Raw genomic sequence first — 20,999 nt, forward strand, 5'->3', positions numbered from 1 at the left:
GATCAAGACAAGTCAATAATTACCTTTTATCTTTGTTGCAAGTCACATTTCTTCTAGTCAAGTTCATCCATCATGGCTCCTTCAAGAAACGATGATCTCGTCTCAGAGGTCCCTTCACATCAAACCCCCGTTAAACCAATGAGCAAAGAAGGATGTCTGATGCATCGGTCACTCATTCAACACCCATACATGGTCGAATCAGCATCTGGCATTGAACTCAAGCTTGCAAGCGGACAGACTATCATCGACGCCTGTGGAGGTGCAGCAGTCGCTCTCATCGGCCACGGCAACGAGGAAGTCATCCAGGCCATCACCAACCAAGCCCGAAAAGTCAGCTACGTCCATACGCAGGCTTACACAACTGCACCTGCTGAAGAGCTTGCCAATCTCATCCTTGAGGGTAACCCTCATGGTCTTGAGAAGGCTTTCTTCGTTGGCAGTGGAAGTGAAGCTGTCGAGTCGGCTTTGAAGCTTGCGCGACAGTACCACTTTGAGAACGGCGAGTCAAAGAGAGTTCATATCATCTCAAGACGACAATGTTATCATGGAAACACAATGGCCACCATGTCGGTCTCGACAGTCCTGGCTCGCAAGACTCCCTACCAGGGATTCCTGTACCCCAACGTCTCGCACGTCTCTCCGGCGTATGCGTACCAATACAAGCATGAGACCGAGAGTGAAGCAGACTTCACAGCAAGACTACTTGCAGAACTTGAAGAAGAGTTTCTGCGAGTTGGCCCTGAGAATGTCGCTGCATTCATTGCGGAGACCATGGTCGGCGCGACTGCAGGCTGCGTCACGGCTCCTACGGGCTACCTCAAGGGAGTCAGATCTCTATGCGACAAGTACGGCATCATCCTGATTCTTGACGAAGTCATGTGCGGAGTCGGACGCACTGGAACCTTCTTTGCTTTTGAGCAGGAGGGAGTTGTGCCAGATATCATGACAATCGCCAAGGGCCTTGGAGGCGGTTATGCCACTATTGCCGGTGTCCTGATTCACAAGAAGGTGGTCGACGTTCTGAGACGGGGCTCGGCTGCTTTCAACCACGGTCACACCTACCAAGCGCACCCGATTTCATGCGCTGCTGCATTGGCAGTGCAGAAGATTGTCAAGCGAGAAGACCTAGTGTCGCGATGTGCCAAGATGGGAGCTGTCCTCGAAAGAGCTCTGCGTGCTGAACTTGGCGAGTGCAGGTCCGTGGGAGACATCCGAGGACGAGGACTCTTCTGGGGAGTCGAGTTTGTCAAGGATCGATCCACAAAGGAGTCGTTTCGCCCTGATATCAAGTTTGGCCCTCTTGTGCAGCAACTGGCTTTTGAGAAGGGCGTTGCACTGTACCCTGGTACTGGTACTGTTGATGGTGTTAGGGGAGATCATATTCTAATTGCGCCGCCTTTCACGGTTTCAGAGGAACAGATCAAACACATTTGCAGAGTGTTGAAGGAGGCGGTGCTAGAGGCGGAGAGGAATCACTTGTAAAGGTTAGAGAAAAAAGTTAGATTGACATAATTAGCGAGAATAATGCATTCATTTCAATTCATCATGCTGCTAATCTCGGCGAATTCCACCTCCTGCAACATTGACCACCAATTCGGAAAAGGGTCCAAGAATGCCGGGTTGCCCGCCGGATTCATGCCTATGGGAACTTGAGCTTGTTCTCTCCCTACTCTCTCGTCATTTTCGTTCTCTCTCGAAGAATTCCTATCAGCACGACGAATTTGCTGTAAATGCAAGTCAGATCGATCAACGATGCGGTACTCGTGGATGGATTGGTGTAGAGTCTCAAAGTCGGCTCTCGATCTTCCCCGAAACCTTCCGCTATCCTCGGTGGCGCTCTTATACAAGAGTGAAGAGTTTTGGATTGTTTTAATCTGCTAATGTTAGCTCCGATTAGCAAACTCGAGATTTGAAGTGCCCGTACCCAACCACCGGCCAACTCCCAAGCATTCTGAAACTCCTCCAAGTATTCCAACCCCCAATTCATCAACTGCTCCGCCCTCGGACTTCTACCAAGATTCATCTTTGGGAACCTAAAGATGTACAAGTTGAGAAAGCACGCGGTAAAGGCGCAGAAGCCGGAAAAGGGCGTCATCAGAGGTATGCCGCATTCGGACGCCTCTTGCAGTAGGCAAGCAATCTGCTCGGCTGCCCCGTACAGTTCTTTGGCGCTGTCCTCCCACCATCCTGGCGGGGCTTCTGCCTCAAGAAGAGGAGGGTGTATGGGGCCTTGGGGTGTGGATTCGGCGGTTGGTAGGAAGGGGAAGTACTCGCGGTGAAGCATGATGGTACTGTTCGATGTTGTGAGTCAAAGCAGCATCGAGCTACGGTGTACTACTCACCTTAGATAGTAAAGCATATTCAGGTATATGAAAGACTCTCCATGCCCTAGAGTCATGTGAACTGCAACGCTGTGTCTTGGGTAATGCAACCTGTGGTGCTGGCTCCCCCTCCACTCTTCGAGTCGGTTTCTGCAGTTGGACCAGAGCGAGCCCGGCACCCAGGGGCAATTCTCCGGTGCACACATTCCAGGAGCACACCGACCGTTATTAAAGACAAACGCCATGGCTTGAGCATAAATATCAAACCCAAGAACAATCGTCTCAAAGCTCTGCGCGAGATCGAGGTTACCAGACGGATCAGAATGATTAGCCGTCAAGTTTTGACTCAGCGACGCCCCGTCAGATCCAAAAGCAAAGTCGAAAAAGTTTGGCGGTCGAGGGACCTTGAGCTTCTGCATCTCGGGCATGGGGAGCATGCGCGGATTGTAGGTCCCAGAGTTGATGGTGCAGTCCATGATGAAGCAAGCCCAGTATGTCCGAGTCTCGACTACCACGGCGAGCTCGTCCATGTCGTTGTTCTGTGAGATGTCCAGGGCGTGGGGAGAGATGCGGGAGCTGTGGAGGGACTGCATGATGCGGATAGCCATGCCTATATGATATCAGTACCATGATCATAGAAGAGCTTCGGAGTACCTACCACAGTGCATCCATGCTTTATGAAACTCTCGTACACCCCACTCGTAGAGGGTCAAGATGAGGAGCGCCTGAACGACCTGAACATTCGGCGGTAGGAGAATGAGATTCGACAGGACGCTCCAGGCGTACGACGCGTAGCAGTCACTACTGCGTAACCGATGAAGCCATTCCCCACTGCATATCGATGATTGCTTCCTCGTTATGGCAAGGATAGTCGCCAGAAGTACCTTGCTTTCTCTTGACCGACCAGACTGATACTCTTTGACGAATGCTGATGGTTGTAGTATCCTCAGCTCGGGGAATTTGGCCGTGAAAATGTTCAGAGCCTTCAGAACGACACCTATCGGTAATCTCGCGAGATGCTCATCAACGGGTTCCTGTCCCCAGCTCGAGACCGTCCTCCTCGACAAGGAAGGACTCGGCCTAGGCGGTCTAATGGGATCCTGTCGCGTAACATCGGGCGTACTCGCAACCGTCGAAACATGATCCGCTCTCGGAGTAAGCTCCGGTGTCGCCCTCTGAGCTCTCGCAGCAATCTTCTTTGCCGATCTAGCCTGCGGCCGAGAAAGCTCGCACCCCGAGTTCCCCAGCTTCAGACACTTCTGACAAGGCGCAGTCCCCTCATTGACACACTTGATCTTGGCCTTTCTTCACGCCGCGTATCTGTTAGATCTCATCTGGGCCCATGACGCGGGACTCACCGGCAATGGTCGCATGATAGACTGGAGCGCATCGTTACGGCTTCGGCTTTGAAGGAGGGAAACTTTTTTTTTTGTGTGTCAGATCCGAGTTCCGAAAGCCGGAGGTTAGTTTAAAAAATTCAGACACCAAAAACTCCATCGCGGACGTCGCGGATGTCGGACTAGTCAGTCGCGCCCTTGCGACGCGTCTGACATCGGGCAGTTTAACAAATCGGCCGATTGATCCTCTCTTTGATGGACCACAGATGCGAGTGAGGTTGTCATCGATAAAATGACATACAGGATAAAAGTGCTACTGATCTCCACAGTTTTTACGTTAACCAGATTTTAGTAATAAATCTCAATGACAATACGATAGTCGCCCCAGGGAACCCAAATTGCCTCTAAGGATTGGCCCAAGTGTTAGTCCCCTAACAATTAGCGCCTGTCATGGGCAGTCTTTAGTGGCCAGACTGTTAAGGCTTTATGGTTGCACTGCTTACCCTGGAGTTGAGGAGATGTCATGATAATCTTGGCATCACCTTGTTGAACCAGTTTGAATGGAGGCTCTCAGACAGTGGAATAGATGATCGTTTAAGAACGGTCAGATTACCTACCCTACAGAGAACCGCTAAAAGTAGGTAGGAACCATCTAGGTACGTCACCCACCTTAAACCAGGGGCGCTTAGACTTGCCATGGACCATGGCACAGCGTTTACATGTTCCCTTGAACAAACTTCGGTGACCGGCTTTATAAGCAAACACAGGTATTTAATGGTTCTGTCATGCAAAGGCAGGATCACATCATCAAGCATCGCATTTATCTTTGTCTGATTTTGTTCTTCTCAAGCCAAGTCGTCAAACCTATCCATTATACCTACGCAATGTCTCCCCCTGCCCGAATGGACGCTTTGGTTGTCAAGACCTCCAACGACACTCCGAGACTGATCAAAGAGTCACTTCCTACGCCCAAGCCTGGAGACCACCAAGTTCTAGTCAAGGTATCTCATGTAGCCCAAAACCCGACCGATGGTACAGCGTGCCCTTCCTATATGCCCTATGGTCAATTGACTTAGTCTCGTGTAGTCCAGTCCTTTGACAGCAATGCTTTTGGCGACGGTGCTGTTCTCGGATGCGACTTTGTCGGCGTCGTTGAGGAAACAGGGACCAACGTGACCGGTATCGCCAAAGGGACCGTCGTTGCTGGTCTGATCTGGGGAGGTGTGTCTTCTTGCAGTTCCCCGTGGGCCCAAGACTGACCCGAGTTAGGCGAAACTAAGGGGCTTGGAGGTTACAGCGAGTATACTCTTGCAGACTCGCGGATTTGCTTCCCGGTTCCTCCAGGTCTGGCCCCAGCAGAGGCTGCCACACTGCCTCTTGCATCGACCACAGCCTTGCTCAGTTTGTTCTCTGAGGACTGTCTAGCCATCGATGCCAGTGCCGCCGAAAATACCGCGGTTCTCATTTGGGGTGGTAGCTGTGAGTTCTCTTTTGTGCTCATTCTTCTAGCCAGTATCCAGATGGTGCTTGACGCTTCCACCAGCAGCTAATACCACCTCCAGCAAGTGTCGGCCTCTACGCTATCCAAATCGCTAGGCTGTATGGGTTAGAAGTCATCACGACTTGCAGCCAGAAACATCACGGTCTCGTCAAGTCTTATGGAGTGAAACATGTCTTTGACTACCGGGATCCGCAAGTAGTCGATAAGATTCGAGGGGCAGCCCCTCAGCTCCGCTACGTGTTTGATACCATTGGGAGTGAGACTTCTTCCGGAACGGCTTCTCGAGCCATCAGTCACCCCAATGGCGTCCTGTGCACAGTCCGCCCTGGCAAGGCAAATACACAAGATGTGTCCAAGGACACCAAGGTAACAGACGTTCTCGTCTGGACAGCCTTCCTGAAGGAACACCGTTACGGAACCTTTTACTGGCCCGTGAGCCGTCTTGTGCCCAGCTTGCAGAACTTGAAAGACTAATAACTTTGATAGCCCAACAAGGCAGACCACAACTTGGCTTCTGAGTGGTTTCAGAAGTTACCGGATCTCCTATCATCGGGCGAGATCAAGCCCAACACACCCAAGATTTGTGGAAAGGGCCTAAACGGTGTGTCGGAGGGATTTCAGGAGTATCGTGATGGCAGCATCTCCAACTACAAGATTGTCTACAAACTCTAGGCTGGCCACCATCAAATAGAGCATGGTATTGAATGAGGCATGAGCCGGCTGGGGGGCGACACAAACACTAGATGCCTTTGGGTTGGTCCTTGGCTCGACTTATAGGACAGTTCAGAGAGAATACAATACCATGACGTGTCAGAAAAGCCCAGCCCATCATGATTAATTCTCCAAACCCCAGAGGATCCTCAACTCTCTTGCCCGATCCGACGTCTTCCACCCCGTCTCCCTCTCAATCTTGGCAAGATGCTTCAGGAGTGCCATCTTTTCCGCAGGAAACTCGGAAACCTCCGCCATCCCATCTCCATCATCTGTTGATTCATCTGCGGATGGGGAGCTGGCTTCAACAGGAGCATGCATGCGGCCACTTTGATGCTGGGCAGAACGAGGGGCTTTGCTGCGGGGGCCAAACACCCTCCCAGCAATATACAATGGTTGAAGATGGTTCACCCAGTTGGCGCTTAGTTCTGTCAGTGACTTGAAATAAACTAGGAGCTGTGCGGGATCAGGACTTACTGTGATGGATTGCTGATGGAGATGCCTCCAAGTTCACGAGCATGCCATACAGGATCGCGCTAGAGATGGTTAACCCTTCATTCGCATTCACCCGGACCTGCTTCGTATCTTACCACCCGTTTTTCATCGACTGAAGAAGTGTCCGGGACCAATCCGCTCTGCAGCAGGAGGATTGAGCCAGTATGGTAGAAGGTATTCCCACATACTACCTCCAATCAGCCTTGAAACTCACACAGTGAATGACCTACTCGATGCAGATGATGCAAAGACAATGGTTGGAAAAGGATTCTTGTTTCCCGCATCCACTCTCATCAGCGGCTTAGCACTCTGTTGACGCCAGCGCCTCCACCGTTGAAGCTCTTCCCACGACGCCTGTGCCTTTTCCCTCAACTCGGCTGACGAAGAGTCACCGCTTGCGTTGAGGAGGTTGATGATTCTTGCAAATATGAGGATGGAAAAGTTACAGTAGTCATCCGTGTTGCCCCTGGCAGCAACTACCGTAAGTGAGTCCTCTTCAACCCACGAGTCGGTGGGGATGAGCGTTGTTTGGTCCAAGATGAATGCAGCCCACACGTCTGCTCAGTCAATTGTTAGCAGGTGTTTCCAGGATCCGCATCGTGAGTCCATGGGACAGCAGACCTATCCTTGCAAATGCCCAGAAACACGTCTTGACTATGCCCGCACTGTTACCGTTCCACTTCCGCATCCGCAATAAACCGGCACATCCCTTCAAGTAGATCGTGATGTCAGCCTTTGCACGATAAATAGACCGCCAAGCCAGTGTGTAGCCACTCACCTGAAGGTGACGCCGCCACTCGGCCACAGTTGATGCCATCATCTCGTAGACACAAAGCAAGGTGCACGTTGCCAAGATGGATGACCCATCAACAGCAGGATCATGGCTGAGAAGAAGACGAACAGTGTACTGATACAGCTCGAGCGTGATTTGTCTAGGGCGTGCCCGCAAGCTGTCAAGCTGACGGGAAGCCAGAGACATGGCCGCAGCAACAAAGGGCGTAGACTCCATCATGCGATGAACGCTTCGCACAGAAAAGTGCATGTCAGAGTCCGTCGTCTCACACCACGTGGCAGTCTCCCTTATGTAGTTGGAGATGAGGCCAGCCTTCATCCGCTGCGAGATGGGGAACCGAGGTTCAGGCTCCGGGGGAGCACCGCGGGAGAAAGCTTGTCCGAGGGAGAAGGGAGCAATGGGAGAGCCATGTAAGAAAAGATCAGATATGAAGGGCGTTCTGAAGATTCCTGAGGGAAGCTCCGGAGGCTCTGCGACATGGAAGGGATGAATAGCCTCAGCCGGAGCAACAGTGTCGTCGTTGAAGCTATCGTGCCCTGATTCCTCGACGTAAATCTCACCTCCTCCATTATCTGGATAGCCTGGGTAAGGCTGTGTGGCTCCTGGTATGAGGTCTGAGGCGCCCTGGAAGTGCTCGGAACCAGCATCCTGTTCGACATGGCAGTCAGAATCATCCTCGGGTGACTGAGCATCATCTCTTCTATAAGACTGAACAATGTCATCCGTATCATCTATAATCTTGGAAAGCAAGGCATGTCAATAAGTAGCCCCTTGATATCGGAGGGAGACTCACAACGAGCGTTGGGGAAGCAGGTTCAGCAGCTTCAGTCGCGTCGGTTCGAGCCTCTCGCCTTTGCCTATCGACAGCCACGAGGGCAGCGACATGTTCTGAAGAGAGCTGGAGTGACCTGGACGGATGGAAAGAGACCTTGAGGCCCCAAAAACATTGATCGTGCCGTATGTGGCATTCCCGACAAGTGGGACGACCCCCGTCACCTGCACGTCCTGATTGTCAGAACTTGTGGACGGGGAGTATTGGCACGATTCTGACTCACATCTGCGCCTTCGTCTACGACAGGGAAGACTTGTTCTGCAAGTCAGCTATCCGTCATCCAGGCCCGAGCACAGAAACTGTACGCACCAGCCTGCTCGAGAACGGCAATGCTTCCTCCTCTTTCGCTCTCTAGAGACTACCTCTGGTGAGCTGATGGATCCATGGGTCTCAGCTTGGCCAGGCATTGGCAAGACAGTCAAGGTTGGCCAGGTTTGGGTGACGAGTCGAAAGCTCGAGGAGCGGTTAGAATTTACAGTTTTCCCCCTTCTGCCTCTACTTGCTTCGGGTAACTGCACGAGCGACCCCGTGCCAGAGATGGAATTTCGCTTGCGGGGAGAGGTCTGTGATATGATGAGGTGATAATAGAGAACCTAGACAAGTCTAGACTGAGCGTCTCCTCTTGCCGTCCCCACTTGTCCAGCGCTTCCACATGCCCAACTGACTCGTGACATGCACCACCATTAAGTGACCCCCCAACGTAGCTGTCCCTCACCCTCCACGGCATGACGGCATCCTTGGGCAAGTCAAGCCGAGCGATCCTCAAGTTGGTCATACTTCTTGCTGCTGCCTTTGGCTTTGTCAACAGGGTACTTCTTTTTCGTCACTTCGAGCTTCTCCAACACGATTTGCGCCGGGTCCACCCCGATCCGGTCGGCGAGGAGGAGACAGTAGGTCAGGACGTCGGCGAGCTCTTCGCGGACGCGCTTGGGGTCAGCTTCGGCGTTCCATTGGTAGCACTCGAGGAGTTCGGCTGCTTCGATAGAGACGCTCTTGGCGAGGTTCTCGGGCGTATGGAACTGTGCCCAGTCTCGCTCGGCGACAAAGGCCGCGAGTGCGTCGTGGACTTCCTTGTTAACCATGGTGAAAACAAGTGGTGCGAGCCTGTGCCATTATACTTGTAAGCGCACTGTTTTAAACGTCGTCCTCGCAGGTCATGACTTTACAATTACACCTCGGTTAGCCCTTGGTCGGGTTTTGAAATAATGATCAAGGTCAAAAAAGGAATCAGTATGCGGTAACGCGGTTCGGCTGCCATTCAAGAGTATATGGTTGCATCTCGAATTGCGAGAATTTTCTGTGGGACAGCCCTTTACGTGGCGTTCGGTTATTCGTAGCCTGCACGAGTCCTGGCTTCTAGGTCCTCAATGTCCACTTAAAGGGTACTGCTCATGTTCCACCTTGTTCACGGAGCAGTCCATTTCGCCTCAGGCCTCTCGAGACAGAGGTTCACACAAGCGAGATATAGAGACCCTTTAAGGAGTATCCGAGTATAGATAAGAGTGGCTGGGGCCTACGCAGGCACCTCTGGCCAAGCTCACCGCCTCAACCTAAGCTCTCTCTGGGTCCCCCAGCATCAACTCAGCTTAGAGCGGTTCTAGAACGGAAATAGATTTTGCCGTGTCTAAGTTTCGTCTGCGAGTTTGGTGGTGTTGTGGCAGATGGCAGACATAGTTGAGACATGATAGAGGTTTTTTTTTGTAAGTTGCTCGACAACTCCGGAATGCCAAACATCGGTTTAGAGTTGTCAAGACAGCAAGAGTCTTAAATGACGTTTCACATGCCTTTTATTTCATGGCCAGCTGGGTAAAAGTGAGAGCGCGCTTCTACTTGCAAGTGGCTGAACGCTCGGATCCATATTACGCCCCATGAGCGTTTCGGCTTGCCTCGTCTGCGTCAGCCATCGCCATGCCAAGCACGGCGGATATGAAACTTGGAAATATTGGGCTGTCAGTATGGAGAGGCGGAATTACCGGAGATGGGCTTGTCTGTGCTCTTCTTCGCCGGAAAGTGTAGACGCTGTAGGTCATGATAGCCAACTTTCCCCAGATCAATCGAGAGCATGGGCCTTCTTCCCCAGGGGGAAATCCTGGATTGCGTCCTCGCCATCAGACGGGACATTCAAGATGCGCAGGGATTCTATAAAAGGACCATACCGCCAACGTAAAAGGGCTTCGAAAGTGTAGACAACCTCATCTCTCCAACGGCAAATCTCAACCTACAACATGGCCCCGTCGAAAGAGGTCATCATCATTGGCGCTGGCGTCTCGGGCCTAGGCATGGCCGTCCAGCTCAAGCGTTTCCTTGGACACGCCAACTTCACCATCTACGAAAAGTCGGACAACATTGGCGGCACCTGGTGGCACAACCGCTATCCCGCGTGCGCCTGCGACATCCCCAGCCACTTCTACTCGTACAGCTTCGCCTTGAACCCCAATTGGACGACTACGTATCCTGGCCGTGATGAACTCCACGAGTACTTCATGTCTGTTGCTGAAAAATTCGACATTCTGCCCCATTGTCGATTCAACGCCATGTGCATGGATCTGGTCTGGGACGCTGCGCGTTCGCTGTGGGTGTGCATGTTTGAGGATACGCAGTCTGGTGAGCAATTCGTCAAGGAGGCGCCAGTCGTCGTGAGCGCCGTTGGAACCCTGGACCGCCCTTACATCCCCGAGCTTGAGGGCGCCGAGTCCTTCCAGGGCAAAATGTTTCACAGCGCTCGATGGGATGATTCCATCGAGGTCAAGAACAAGAACATTGTAGTCCTGGGGAACGGTGCCTCTGCAACCCAGTTCGTGCCAGAGCTTGTCAAGGACGTTGGTCCCAAGGGGAAAGTGACTCAACTGGTCAAGAGTGCTCACTGGTGGACAAAGAGAGTATGTATACTTGATCGGCTCACGACATGTCCAAACTAACACATTTTCTAGGGAAACCCAACCTACTCAAACACCTTCAAGCTCACCATGAAGTATGTCCCACTCGCGGCTCGCATGTACCGCATCCTCCTCGCCTGGGACCTTGAGAAAGTCTTCTACTCCTTCCCCATGACCAAAGACGGCGCCCGCATGAGACAAAAGATCCGTGACACCACCAACTCGTACATCGAGAATGATGCTCCGCCGCAGTATCGACAAGTCTTGAGGCCCGACTACGAACCTGGCTGCAAGCGCAGGGTCAACACAGCGACCTACCTGGCCGCTCTGCACTCACCAAACATGCTCTTGGCCAAGGACCGGGTCACCAAGATCGGCCCTCACCACGTCGAGACAGAGAGCGGTGTCGAGTACCAGGCAGACGCCATCATCTTTGCCACTGGCTTCACGACCCAGAAGTGGCTTCACCCAATCCGCGTCAAGGGCGAGAACGGTCAAGACCTCCACGAGGCTTGGGACGCCTCAGGCGGTGCTGAAGCCTACAAGGGGACAGTTGTCACGGGCTTCCCCAACTTCTTCATCCTCTACGGGCCCAACGCCGCCACGGGTCAACACTCGGTCATCTTCCACTCCGAGTGCCAGATCAACTACACCTGCCGCCTACTGCGGCATGTGCTCACCGGCCGGCACCCTGCGGCCTCCATCATGGTCAAGCCCGAAGCCCAGCGTCGCGATCTAGCCTGGGTGCATAAGAAGCTCAAGAACCTTGTCTTCAACAGTGGCTGCCAGAGCTGGTGGATGGATCCCAAGACGAAGAAGAACACCTTCATCTACCCAGACCCCATGTTTCTGTACTGGTTGCGCACGATATTCCCACGCTGGTCTGATTTTGAAGTCCGTAGGGTTGAAACCCCCGGGGGGTCGAGTTCCAAAGTTGTCTTGAGTACGCTGCTAGCTGTCGGGTTGGGCTCTGCTGCAGTGGGGTGCGCCAAGGATGTTGACAACTCTCTGAAGCTTGTCAAAGAACTCTTGCAAAGCGTTGGATCACTGTTACGGTCTGGGTAGGACGTGGTGTAGTCATCATCGGTGCGATAGACCCAATGTAACTACCTATTTATAAAAAGCATGCCATCATGGCATTCTATCTACTGGCTCCTGACCTTGGACATAAAATAAGATGCTTGACGTAACAGCTCCATACGCAGTTCCCAAGTGATGCCACCACCTCTTATTCTTGTTTTTCATTGACGTCTCTGCCGTACACACAATCAAAGAACACACTAATAAACACATGGCAGCATCAAAGTCCAATGCTACAAAACACCGCAACTACCTCCCTTACCTCTTTTGTCACTTTCATTTTCGACTCATCCATGTCCAAGTACCATTCAATCATTGTTTCCCAGCTCCCAAAAGTTGATGCATGTGCGATGAGCAGTTGGAGGTCTTGCTGAAGCTAAATTTACGAACCCTCACTTCTAATAAAAATGGGTGTCGAATGGGTATATTGCCTGCACTGAACAAAAGAAAGGCTCCTAAAATCTCATGCCACTGGTTCATTCTTGTAACTACCTAACCCCTATGATGCTCTCATTGGTCTTACGGGTACAACAGCGCCTCGTGTGCGGAGTATCTTACACAGACTTGCTCAACCAAGGATCCTGCCATAATGATGCTTCACTTGAACAGAGTGAGATGTCTGGGCTCCGATGCTAAACATTTGCCTTCTCCACCGTCTCAATCTCCCCAGCGTCCTTGGACTCGTTTCCCACCTCAGCCTCCAGGGCGGTACCGGTTCGAGCATCAGCCTTGATCTTCCTGGCCACCTTTACAGGGTCACCGCCAGTCGAAAAGATCTGATCAATGTCTTCAAGTCTCAAGTTGCTTGTCTCGGCTAGTCCCAAAAGTCAGCAAACTCTCGCAGTCATGGAATGTCGAGACATACGGAAGAGGAAGTAAATCATGGGGATAAAGGCATAGTTCGTCGCCATGAATATCAGGTAGGCCTTCCACTGCAGTCTTCGCACTATCACGGGTGTGATAAGGACTACTGTAAAATTCCAAAGCCAGTTACTGCTTATGCCGATGGCTGAACCTTTGGTTCGAGCCTCAAGGGGGAGAAGCTCAGGGACATAGACCCAGGGGACACAGTTGACACTAGATAATTAGCCACTTTGACCAAGTCATGTACGGCAGAAGAAGGAACTTACGACATGCCAAAGATGAGCTGATAAAGAAAGAAGAATGCCACCGACGCAGACGCAAAGGATAGACCTCGATCCGTCTTACCCCCCTCCGACTGAGATAACAAAGCAGAGATCAAAAGCATGCAGGTTCCGAGACCGAAGCAGCCCCACAGCATTGTCTTTCGCCGTCCCATGCGGTCCAGAGCCAGAGAAGGTAAGATGCTGCCAAACATGAACATCATGTTAATGCAGCCACCGATGATCTGGCTCCTCTGAACCGTCATGCCCACGTTCTCTTCCAAGACAGTTGGGATGTAATATACGACCATGTTGATACCACTGATTTGATTTACAAGCTGGATTAACCAGGCGAGGAAGACGCGGTAGCCCGTTCGGTTCTTATCCCGCTTGAAGATGGTGCCTCCGGTCTCAGCCTCGATGGCTTGGAGGATAGCTGTTCGCTCAGACTGGATGAACTCGTCGGTGGGCTGCATGTCGTAGACGGCGCAAAGTGTTTCGATGGCTTCGGCTTCGCGGCCATGGTTGAAGAGCCAGCGCGGAGATTCTGGTAGGGCGAAGACCAAGATGATGACGAGAATTGCAAAGAGAGCTTGCAGGGCAATGGGCAGGCGCCAGGCGATTGGGCCGCCCACGAAACTCATACCAAAGTTGAACCAGTATGCAAAAACGATGCCGACCTGGGGAGGTATTAGTATGGGCCTGAGGCAAAAGGTTTGACAAGGTATCATGACGTACACCAACAAACAGGACCTCGGCGCTCACGAGACGGCCACGAGATGTGGGTGTACAGAGCTCGGACTGGTACCTATGGTTCAATGTCAGATCAAGGTGGTAGAGGACAAATATTGGCGTCCTCTTACATGGGAACGGTCGCAGTCTTCAGCCCAGTACCAACTCCAGTGATGATTCTGCCAATAACGAGATGTGCCACATGGAATGAAGTGGTCTGCAGTGTAGTGCCAATCACAACAAAGGTCATGGCAATCCAGATGGCACGACGTCTGCCAGTCTTTTCACCCACGACGAAAGCAACTATAAGGATGTCAGTCACGAACCCGGGCTCCTCGCTACGACCATGACTCACTAACACAACCAACCATACATCCCAGGTTATAGCAGGCGACAATAATGCCAGTCTGCGAGTCACTGGGTCTGTTGAAGAGCTCAAGCCAGTCCTCGTTCTGCAAGATGGGCCCAAAGACGCCTTGCTCGTAGCCAAAGAGGATGAAGGCGGCGAGACAGCAGACGGTGATGCCGAATTGGAGGCTTTTGCCCCTGCCTAGCCAAGAGCGCATGGTGAAGGAAAGAGTAGAGGTGAATTGGTCGACGATTTAATATGGAGATGTGTGCCAGAGATGAGTGATTGTTTCTTTTGCGATCAAGGGCCATGCACGACGAGGTTATATACAAATGGCTCTGTGGCCCTGAGTCGTGCCAAACGGTAGCATCAACACTCTCCATCCCCGTGGGGTCTCCATGTGGCTGCGAGCTAATCTACCCCAGAATCGAGCTTGTCCCAGGTCTCGCGTATGCAGATGCCGGATACGGGCGAATCGTGCCGAGATCTTGTTAGAGTGGCGCTAGGACACCTCGTGCGCGCTTCGGGTTGCCAGTGTCTTGTGCCAAGGCCATTCTCAAAATGAGAGTAACAAGATGACTCTAGGCGTTTATGCTTGGTAAGGGGCCGAAGAAGCGGTGGGGTTGGCTTCCGAGCAATCCAACGGAAATAACCCAGCCGTGGGCGTTTATGCTTACAGTAAAATCTCACGATAAAGTGTGGTTGGTTATGCGTAGGCTGAAAAGAGAAGTGTGAGCCTCCCCTGGCTTTATCCGACCTGGGTAAATTGCTTGTAGCGTTGCTTGCCAAAATTCCTGACTTTCGCTAACTCAACACCAACATCACACACCATGATCCTCCACTTCGAGCGTCGTATTCGACCCAAGATCAATAATAGGGAGATGCACATCAGCACCAGAGATAGGTTAGTCATAATCAGTTTCGCTAGCTGGCCTTTGACAGCGGGGGTTGCTATTGGCAACTTCCCTGGTAGGTCAACTTTTTACGGTGTGCGGTGTTATAGTCAATCACGTTGGAGAATGAAATGTACAGCCCCAGATGCCAGTGTATTTACTACGTCAGCAACGTGGAATTATTCTTGACGAGAATTCCATTCCCGATCAAATCGCGTTAGAGAACGCTGTGCCGTGGGCACGCAATCAAGTGCCTTGATAGATATGCGGCTCGGCAGGCTCAACATGTACAACACCGTCTGCGCAAGGTCTTCAGCAGCAAGCGGCTCGTATCCCTCAAAGAACTCATCCATGGCACCTTGGTCATACTTGACCCTCTGGAGATGAAAGTGCGTGTCCACGCAGCCAGGTCGTAATGTCAAGACACGTATATCAGAGCCTGCTGTTTCCATGCGGAGGCTATTAGTAAAGCCCTCGAGGAAGGCTTTCGAGGCATGATAAACTGCCTCGCCGTTGAACGGTGGACACTCTAGTCCGGTTACAGAAGACACATTAAGAATGGTCCCCTTCTTTCTCGGCCACATGGAAAGGTTTAGCACTGCGTGCGTGGTAAACATCACGCCATTGATGTTTGTGCCTGACATCTGGGCAACTTGATCAATGGGGAGTTCCCAAAACCTAGCAGGAGCGCCGAGGGCGAGGCCAGCCTTCCATGTCTTTAGCATTGGACTTGTCAAGCACGTTTCCCAAGGGATAGACGGTACTGACATTGTTGATAAGAATATCAATCTGACCAAGGTCAGAGATAGCTGCCTTGACAGCATTCTCGACCTGGTTTTGATCCTGGATGTCGACTGGGTAGGCGGCAACCTTGACGTCGGGAAACTTGGCAGTGATTTCGTTTCGCACGTTTTCAAGTTTATCCTTGACGCGACAGATGCTGTTGAGCATGTGCGAACAAAAATGTCAACGAGTCATGTTTCCGCTCACCTTGCTGCGGGATACCAGAGCAATGTTGACGCCATGCTCAGCCAGAAGCTTGGCTGTGGCTTCACCAATGCCCATAGAAGCTCCAGTCTAGTCGGATGATTAGCAGACGGTCGCGGTAGTGGAACATGGTGAAGTGACGACGAACGATAAAGGCAGTCTGTCCTCTCAAGGAATCCATCATGGTCGAAATGTCTGTCAAAAGAGCAAAGGGCTTGGTTGGAAAATGAATCAAGTCAATATCAAAAATGAGGGTTTTGAAGACGAGCAAGTCGAGCATTTGTCATCCTTACCCGCAGGATCGTCGCCTCCAAGGACCGCGCTGTGATGACGTCGGCGGAGACTCCCGGCCGGCGCTTACACCTCCCTCGTCGTGCCAAAAAGGCCCGAAAGCGCAAACTGCAATCGGAAGCGCCAGCCAGTAATGATAAGACGTGTTGGAAACTCATCACGTATATCTACCACAGCGACGTTCAGGTCTAACTCTGAAGCTACTTGACACTATTCTCGATGACCCAAACACATGAAATGAAGGTAGTTCAGTAAAATGGCCCATCTTGATCCAGGTACTATGACTGCATCTTCTTGATAGACTTCTTGACCGAGTCGGAAGAGAAAAACGTTCTCATGTCTTGAACAAAAAGGCCGGGGCACTCGAGGGACGAGAAATGGCCTCCAGTTCCATATTCCCTCCAATACTGGATATTGGCAGCCTGCTGTGCCCAATCCTTTGGACACTGCTATCAGTCAGCCACGATTCCAAGGCACGCAGTTTGGGTTTACTCACATGGAGCTGCTCTTTGGCATACATGCTCACGCCGGTAGGGCAACCGACGTACGTCTCAAAAGTCCTCTCGGCCTCTCGTCGTGACCCAAAGGCTTCGCGATAGAAGCGTAGACCTGGCGTTGCCCCTTGGATCCAGTGCATCACCACAAGCGTAATGATTGTCTCGGGGCCAAAAGCTTCAGAAACGTGGACCCAGTCGTGAAACTTTTCGACGAACCAGGCCAGCAAACCAATGGGTGAATCACCCAGAGCAAAGCCAAGCGTCTGAGGTCTTGTTCTCTGCTGCTCCAGATATCCACTCTGATCCAGCTCAAAGTTTTTCCTGACACGTAACGCCTCGTGTTCAAAGTCAGAGTATAGGACTCCTGACAGACACCATCGGAGATAGGCCAGTGGAGCTGACCACAGGGTTGGGGGCGGCACAGGGAACATGTTGAGATGCTGAGCACGCACAGCCTCTGGGAACTGGATCGCCACAGATCTCGTGATGAAGGATCCAAAGTCGCCCCCCTGCGTAACAAACCATTTATACCCAAGCACATCCGCCATCAAAATCTTGAAGGCCCGCGCTGTAATCTCAGGGCCAACTCCCGACTTGGCTGGGGCTGGTGAGAAGCCAAACCCTGGGATCGAAGGCGCAACGACGTGGAAGGACGGATCGGTTGGCTTTTCCGGGTTGCTGAGGCGGCCGACGACTTTGGAAGCTTCCATGAAAGACCCTGGCCAGCCATGGGAGAATAGCAGCGGAATAGCACTCGAGCTTGTCGACTTTGCATGCGTAAAGTGCAGAACCAAGGGCCCATAGCCTGGCACTTGGATCTTGACCAGATAGTGATTGAACACGTCGTTAATATATCTCTGGTAACGAGGGAAAAGTCAGCCAAATCATTCAAGAATCACCGTCGTTCAACACTCACCTCCTGCTTCTCCCAACTATACTCGTCTCTCCAGTACCGAGCGAGCCGCTGCACTTGAGCGACCTTGGCACCCTGAGACCAGTTATTGGGTCCAAAGTCACTCTGTTCGGATGGGTAGCGAGCCAAATCAAGTTTCTGTCGAGTCGTCTCAACAAGATCCTTGTCAAAACGCACCGAGAAGGGGACGGGCTGGTTGAGCTTCAGCTCTTGCTCCGATGGCAGACACAGTCGAGACATGATGGAGGTTTATGTTTCAGTTTCTCAGAGCTCCAGAATGCAGAATACCAATTTTCACTGGGAGAGACAGCTAGATCCTTAAATGACATGACGTTTGGACAGGTGTACAGACTTGCCTTCTGCCTCGAGGCTAGTCGGATGTAAAGTGGGAGCGCTTCTGCTTGCAAGTGACTAACTAAATGCTCGGATCCACCTTACCTATGCACACCATCAGCGTTTCCACTTGCCTCGTTTGCATTAGCCATCGGGGCAGACATGCAACTTGCCAAACTTGGCCTGCTAATCAAGAGGTTCAACTTTAGTAGATTGCTAGCTAGGTACTGTAGGCGAGGCGGCACTTCCAACTCCGGACGCAGATAGCGGGATCTAACTTTATGTCTTACGTCCACTGGATTCTCGACCCTCATCCTCTCGAGCTCCCGCGGATGCGACGCAACTTCGGGGACTACGACTTCCGCAACTTTGACTACGTCGCGCGCATACGAGACGAAATCTTTCAGCGCGATGCAGAGGTGGGCCTTTCACTCATAGTTGCAGGCTACGCATAGGAGTAGACGACGAAGAAGGACAAGACGGCGTTCGATATCGAGATCGGCGATACTCAGCTCCGCTGGAACAGCATACCCACCTATTGGATCTCGTCCAGCAACGCTCTCGAGGAAGTAGGATCCATCCACACCGTGCAAGGCTGCGATCTAAACTACGTGAGAGTCATTGAGAAGGGTAAGGAGAACAACCCGGGTCTCGGCAAGACCTACTCGGACGACGACTTGTTGGGATTCATCACGCAGATCTATGCCGTGCTTATGACGCGCGGCATCCGGGGGATGTATGTGTACGCCTACGATCCTGGGTTGTGGGAGTATCTTAAGGGCTTCATTCCATTCCATTCGTGACACTGTGCACCAGATTAATGGTCTCTCCCCGGGTAGTAATGATAACTGAGTTGAGACATAGAGGCTGCCTGTCCAGAGGCTCGCCTATCTCTTCTTTATGAACAATTTTCACATGGCGATGGGTGATATCTGTCGTCTAAACAAAGGAAAGTTGCCCAGGCTAAAAAGCATATCCCCAATGCCCGGCTTAGTACAGAACGGGGCTGAATGCAGAAGTAATTACCCAGCCCACAGCTATACTCGCGAGCCTGATTCTCAAACTGGCTGCCGCTATTGGGTCACGCGGTCCTCTTGTGCAACAGAGAGCAAAATCAGGCTCCGCTGCGAATGCAAAATTGTATTTGCCAAGGCCGCCTCGCCAATCAACTTGACCAACCCTTACAGCCGAAAGACTCAGCTGAATTAAACCTGCTATCCTCGACATGCCATGTCAACGCCGCGGCGTTGCTGTCAGGCATAAGCATACTTGGCAGGGAGAATGGGAGGGCTCTAAAAGCCCAGCTTTGCCGGGGTCTGCGCTCATTTCTCCTCAAAACGCCGATCCGCAGGTTCTCACCACCATGGATCGCTGGTGCAGGATTGTTCCTTTCATGACGCTGGCCTTTCAGGCCTTGATATCAACGACGACAGCACAGGCGAGTGACGGTGAAGAGTTTGCTTATGCCGATGACGGCCCTAACTGTACGACACACCTCTCTAGAACGCTTGAACCCAGTTCACCCCGTTGACGCAAGCATATTAGATCGCGTACTGGGTTGTGCTCCCTCTGCGAGTTACAGCTCATCCACCACGTACAGTGATGATCTGAAAACGTATGGGTTCTGCTACATCCCCGGAGAGGGATATCATGAAGTCGACACATCATGCCGTGGAAGCACCGTCTACTACACCGGGTGGACATCAGGTGCTGCTAACCCATCTGGATCTTATACTTGGTACCGCCTCAAACATCTACCCCTGAACGTTGAAAACTTGGTGTCTGACAGTGTTTCTAGCCTCACTGGCTCTTGCGTCACAGCGACCATCTATGCGTCCTACACTGAAGGGTTTATATCATCGCGCGCATACCATATTTACTGCGCTACCAGAGAGCCCATGTCTAGCTATTTTATGGAGCACCCGTCGGACTGTAGGTGCACGGCGTCAAGGGCGTGGCTTTCTCTAGCTTTGGATCTTTGAGCTGATCTCCTTGCAGGGACGACGGCGAGTTCCACCAGCTCCCGCGAACCGATAACAGTCACAATTACCGATCCTAACCCAACGTTCCCAGTATCCACGATCCCCTCTGCAAGCTCAATAGATGAGAGCGATTCAGAAACCCAAACCGATGACACGAGGCCAAGTGAAACAGGAAAGGGCGGACCTAGGCCAGGCGTTATCGCCGGCGCGGTGGTCGGAGCCCTCGCTGGCGTCGCTCTGATTGCCGGTGCCCTAATACTCGGTTTCCGCATGGGAAGGCGACATCCTCAGCTAGATAGCCAAGAGTCGGGGCCGAAGAGGAGCTTCAGGGATACCATGAGCTCCCTTCCACGACCAACTATTGCGTGGAGTCGCCCCAACGCCAAAAGGACCCCCGAAAGCGACATACAGAACGACGTTTCCGTCCTCCAGGTGGGTTTCTCAGATGATACAGCTGCGAAGAGGGCATCCGAGCTGCCGAGTCCGGCACCTCAAAGTCCGGTGAACCAAGCAGAAAGCATTCCACCGCCCATCAGCCCCTAGCCTTACTCTACAGATGCAGTCGAGAGCCACAGGGTTGAACTCCCAACTGGGCTCGAGTCTCAAGGTTGGGCTAGGTCGGACGCGCATCCATTGCCGTATGAGGTTGGCCCGCAGACGCAGACGCATGAAGTTGACGGAACGCCGAACAATAGGACATCGTCACCATAAATAGGAACAAGGTGGTGATAATAGACCAGTCTGGGTAGTGAGGATATAATTGCTGCGACAGGCATAGATTTGGAGAATTGATAACGGTGTCTTTTGCTGTTGTGACTGATGGCTTCTTGTCATCATTGCAGATAATAATAATAATAAATTTAGAGACTTGACTTCAAAGAGGGCACATATATAACAAAGGCATTTTATAGTACCATCTATAAGAAGCTCTGCTAATCTGCACTTTTTTATT

General features: G+C 52.0%; 11 protein-coding genes across 11 annotated transcripts; 5 read left to right on the forward strand and 6 right to left on the reverse strand.

Annotated features, from left to right (window-relative positions):
- Positions 1-72: 72 nt before the first annotated feature.
- NCS54_00742600 (Hypothetical protein) lies at positions 73-1,482 on the forward strand (the record flags this gene model as incomplete). Its single annotated transcript, XM_053152854.1, has 1 exon — positions 73-1,482. One exon carries the CDS (start codon positions 73-75, stop codon positions 1,480-1,482), a length of 1,410 nt encoding a protein of 469 aa, XP_053008829.1.
- Positions 1,483-1,535: 53 nt separating this feature from the next.
- On the reverse strand, positions 1,536-3,711 carry NCS54_00742700 (Zn(2)-C6 fungal-type domain-containing protein; the record flags this gene model as incomplete). The annotated part of the gene is made up of 5 exons (XM_053152855.1): positions 1,536-1,874; positions 1,925-2,291; positions 2,343-2,931; positions 2,980-3,626; positions 3,680-3,711. 5 exons carry the CDS (start codon positions 3,709-3,711, stop codon positions 1,536-1,538), a joined length of 1,974 nt encoding a protein of 657 aa, XP_053008830.1.
- Positions 3,712-4,542: 831 nt separating this feature from the next.
- Positions 4,543-5,831, forward strand: NCS54_00742800 (PKS-ER domain-containing protein; the record flags this gene model as incomplete). The annotated part of the gene is made up of 5 exons (XM_053152856.1): positions 4,543-4,690; positions 4,745-4,879; positions 4,928-5,137; positions 5,221-5,591; positions 5,646-5,831. 5 exons carry the CDS (start codon positions 4,543-4,545, stop codon positions 5,829-5,831), a joined length of 1,050 nt encoding a protein of 349 aa, XP_053008831.1.
- A 162-nt stretch (positions 5,832-5,993) lies between these two features.
- Positions 5,994-8,397, reverse strand: NCS54_00742900 (Hypothetical protein; the record flags this gene model as incomplete). The annotated part of the gene is made up of 9 exons (XM_053152857.1): positions 5,994-6,291; positions 6,348-6,406; positions 6,461-6,552; positions 6,596-6,922; positions 6,987-7,074; positions 7,144-7,896; positions 7,952-8,154; positions 8,214-8,242; positions 8,300-8,397. The coding sequence occupies 9 exons, from the start codon at positions 8,395-8,397 to the stop codon at positions 5,994-5,996; spliced, it is 1,947 nt and encodes a 648-aa protein (XP_053008832.1).
- Positions 8,398-8,736: 339 nt separating this feature from the next.
- Positions 8,737-9,081, reverse strand: NCS54_00743000 (DCTP pyrophosphatase 1; the record flags this gene model as incomplete). Its single annotated transcript, XM_053152858.1, has 1 exon — positions 8,737-9,081. Exon 1 carries the CDS (start codon positions 9,070-9,072, stop codon positions 8,737-8,739), a length of 336 nt encoding a protein of 111 aa, XP_053008833.1. The 5' UTR covers positions 9,073-9,081.
- Positions 9,082-10,215: 1,134 nt separating this feature from the next.
- NCS54_00743100 (Hypothetical protein) lies at positions 10,216-11,931 on the forward strand (the record flags this gene model as incomplete). The annotated part of the gene is made up of 2 exons (XM_053152859.1): positions 10,216-10,869; positions 10,921-11,931. The coding sequence occupies 2 exons, from the start codon at positions 10,216-10,218 to the stop codon at positions 11,929-11,931; spliced, it is 1,665 nt and encodes a 554-aa protein (XP_053008834.1).
- A 647-nt stretch (positions 11,932-12,578) lies between these two features.
- Positions 12,579-14,368, reverse strand: NCS54_00743200 (MFS domain-containing protein; the record flags this gene model as incomplete). Its single annotated transcript, XM_053152860.1, has 6 exons — positions 12,579-12,760; positions 12,812-13,023; positions 13,077-13,750; positions 13,809-13,878; positions 13,934-14,105; positions 14,158-14,368. The coding sequence occupies 6 exons, from the start codon at positions 14,366-14,368 to the stop codon at positions 12,579-12,581; spliced, it is 1,521 nt and encodes a 506-aa protein (XP_053008835.1).
- Positions 14,369-15,223: 855 nt separating this feature from the next.
- NCS54_00743300 (Hypothetical protein) lies at positions 15,224-16,245 on the reverse strand (the record flags this gene model as incomplete). Its single annotated transcript, XM_053152861.1, has 4 exons — positions 16,180-16,245; positions 16,035-16,121; positions 15,813-15,968; positions 15,224-15,751 (listed from the first exon to the last, which is right to left on the reverse strand). Exons 1-4 carry the CDS (start codon positions 16,213-16,215, stop codon positions 15,224-15,226), a joined length of 807 nt encoding a protein of 268 aa, XP_053008836.1. The 5' UTR covers positions 16,216-16,245.
- A 355-nt stretch (positions 16,246-16,600) lies between these two features.
- NCS54_00743400 (EHN domain-containing protein) lies at positions 16,601-17,972 on the reverse strand (the record flags this gene model as incomplete). The annotated part of the gene is made up of 3 exons (XM_053152862.1): positions 16,601-16,768; positions 16,819-17,676; positions 17,736-17,972. The coding sequence occupies 3 exons, from the start codon at positions 17,970-17,972 to the stop codon at positions 16,601-16,603; spliced, it is 1,263 nt and encodes a 420-aa protein (XP_053008837.1).
- A 374-nt stretch (positions 17,973-18,346) lies between these two features.
- NCS54_00743500 (DUF2075 domain-containing protein) lies at positions 18,347-18,868 on the forward strand (the record flags this gene model as incomplete). The annotated part of the gene is made up of 2 exons (XM_053152863.1): positions 18,347-18,484; positions 18,527-18,868. The coding sequence occupies 2 exons, from the start codon at positions 18,347-18,349 to the stop codon at positions 18,866-18,868; spliced, it is 480 nt and encodes a 159-aa protein (XP_053008838.1).
- Positions 18,869-19,428: 560 nt separating this feature from the next.
- NCS54_00743600 (Hypothetical protein) lies at positions 19,429-20,590 on the forward strand (the record flags this gene model as incomplete). Its single annotated transcript, XM_053152864.1, has 4 exons — positions 19,429-19,549; positions 19,611-19,803; positions 19,864-19,997; positions 20,064-20,590. The coding sequence occupies 4 exons, from the start codon at positions 19,429-19,431 to the stop codon at positions 20,588-20,590; spliced, it is 975 nt and encodes a 324-aa protein (XP_053008839.1).
- Between the last annotated feature and the right edge of the window lie 409 nt (positions 20,591-20,999).

Source organism: Fusarium falciforme, chromosome 5 (assembly GCF_026873545.1).
Source record: "Fusarium falciforme chromosome 5, complete sequence".
Classification (NCBI taxonomy): domain Eukaryota; kingdom Fungi; phylum Ascomycota; class Sordariomycetes; order Hypocreales; family Nectriaceae; genus Fusarium; species Fusarium falciforme.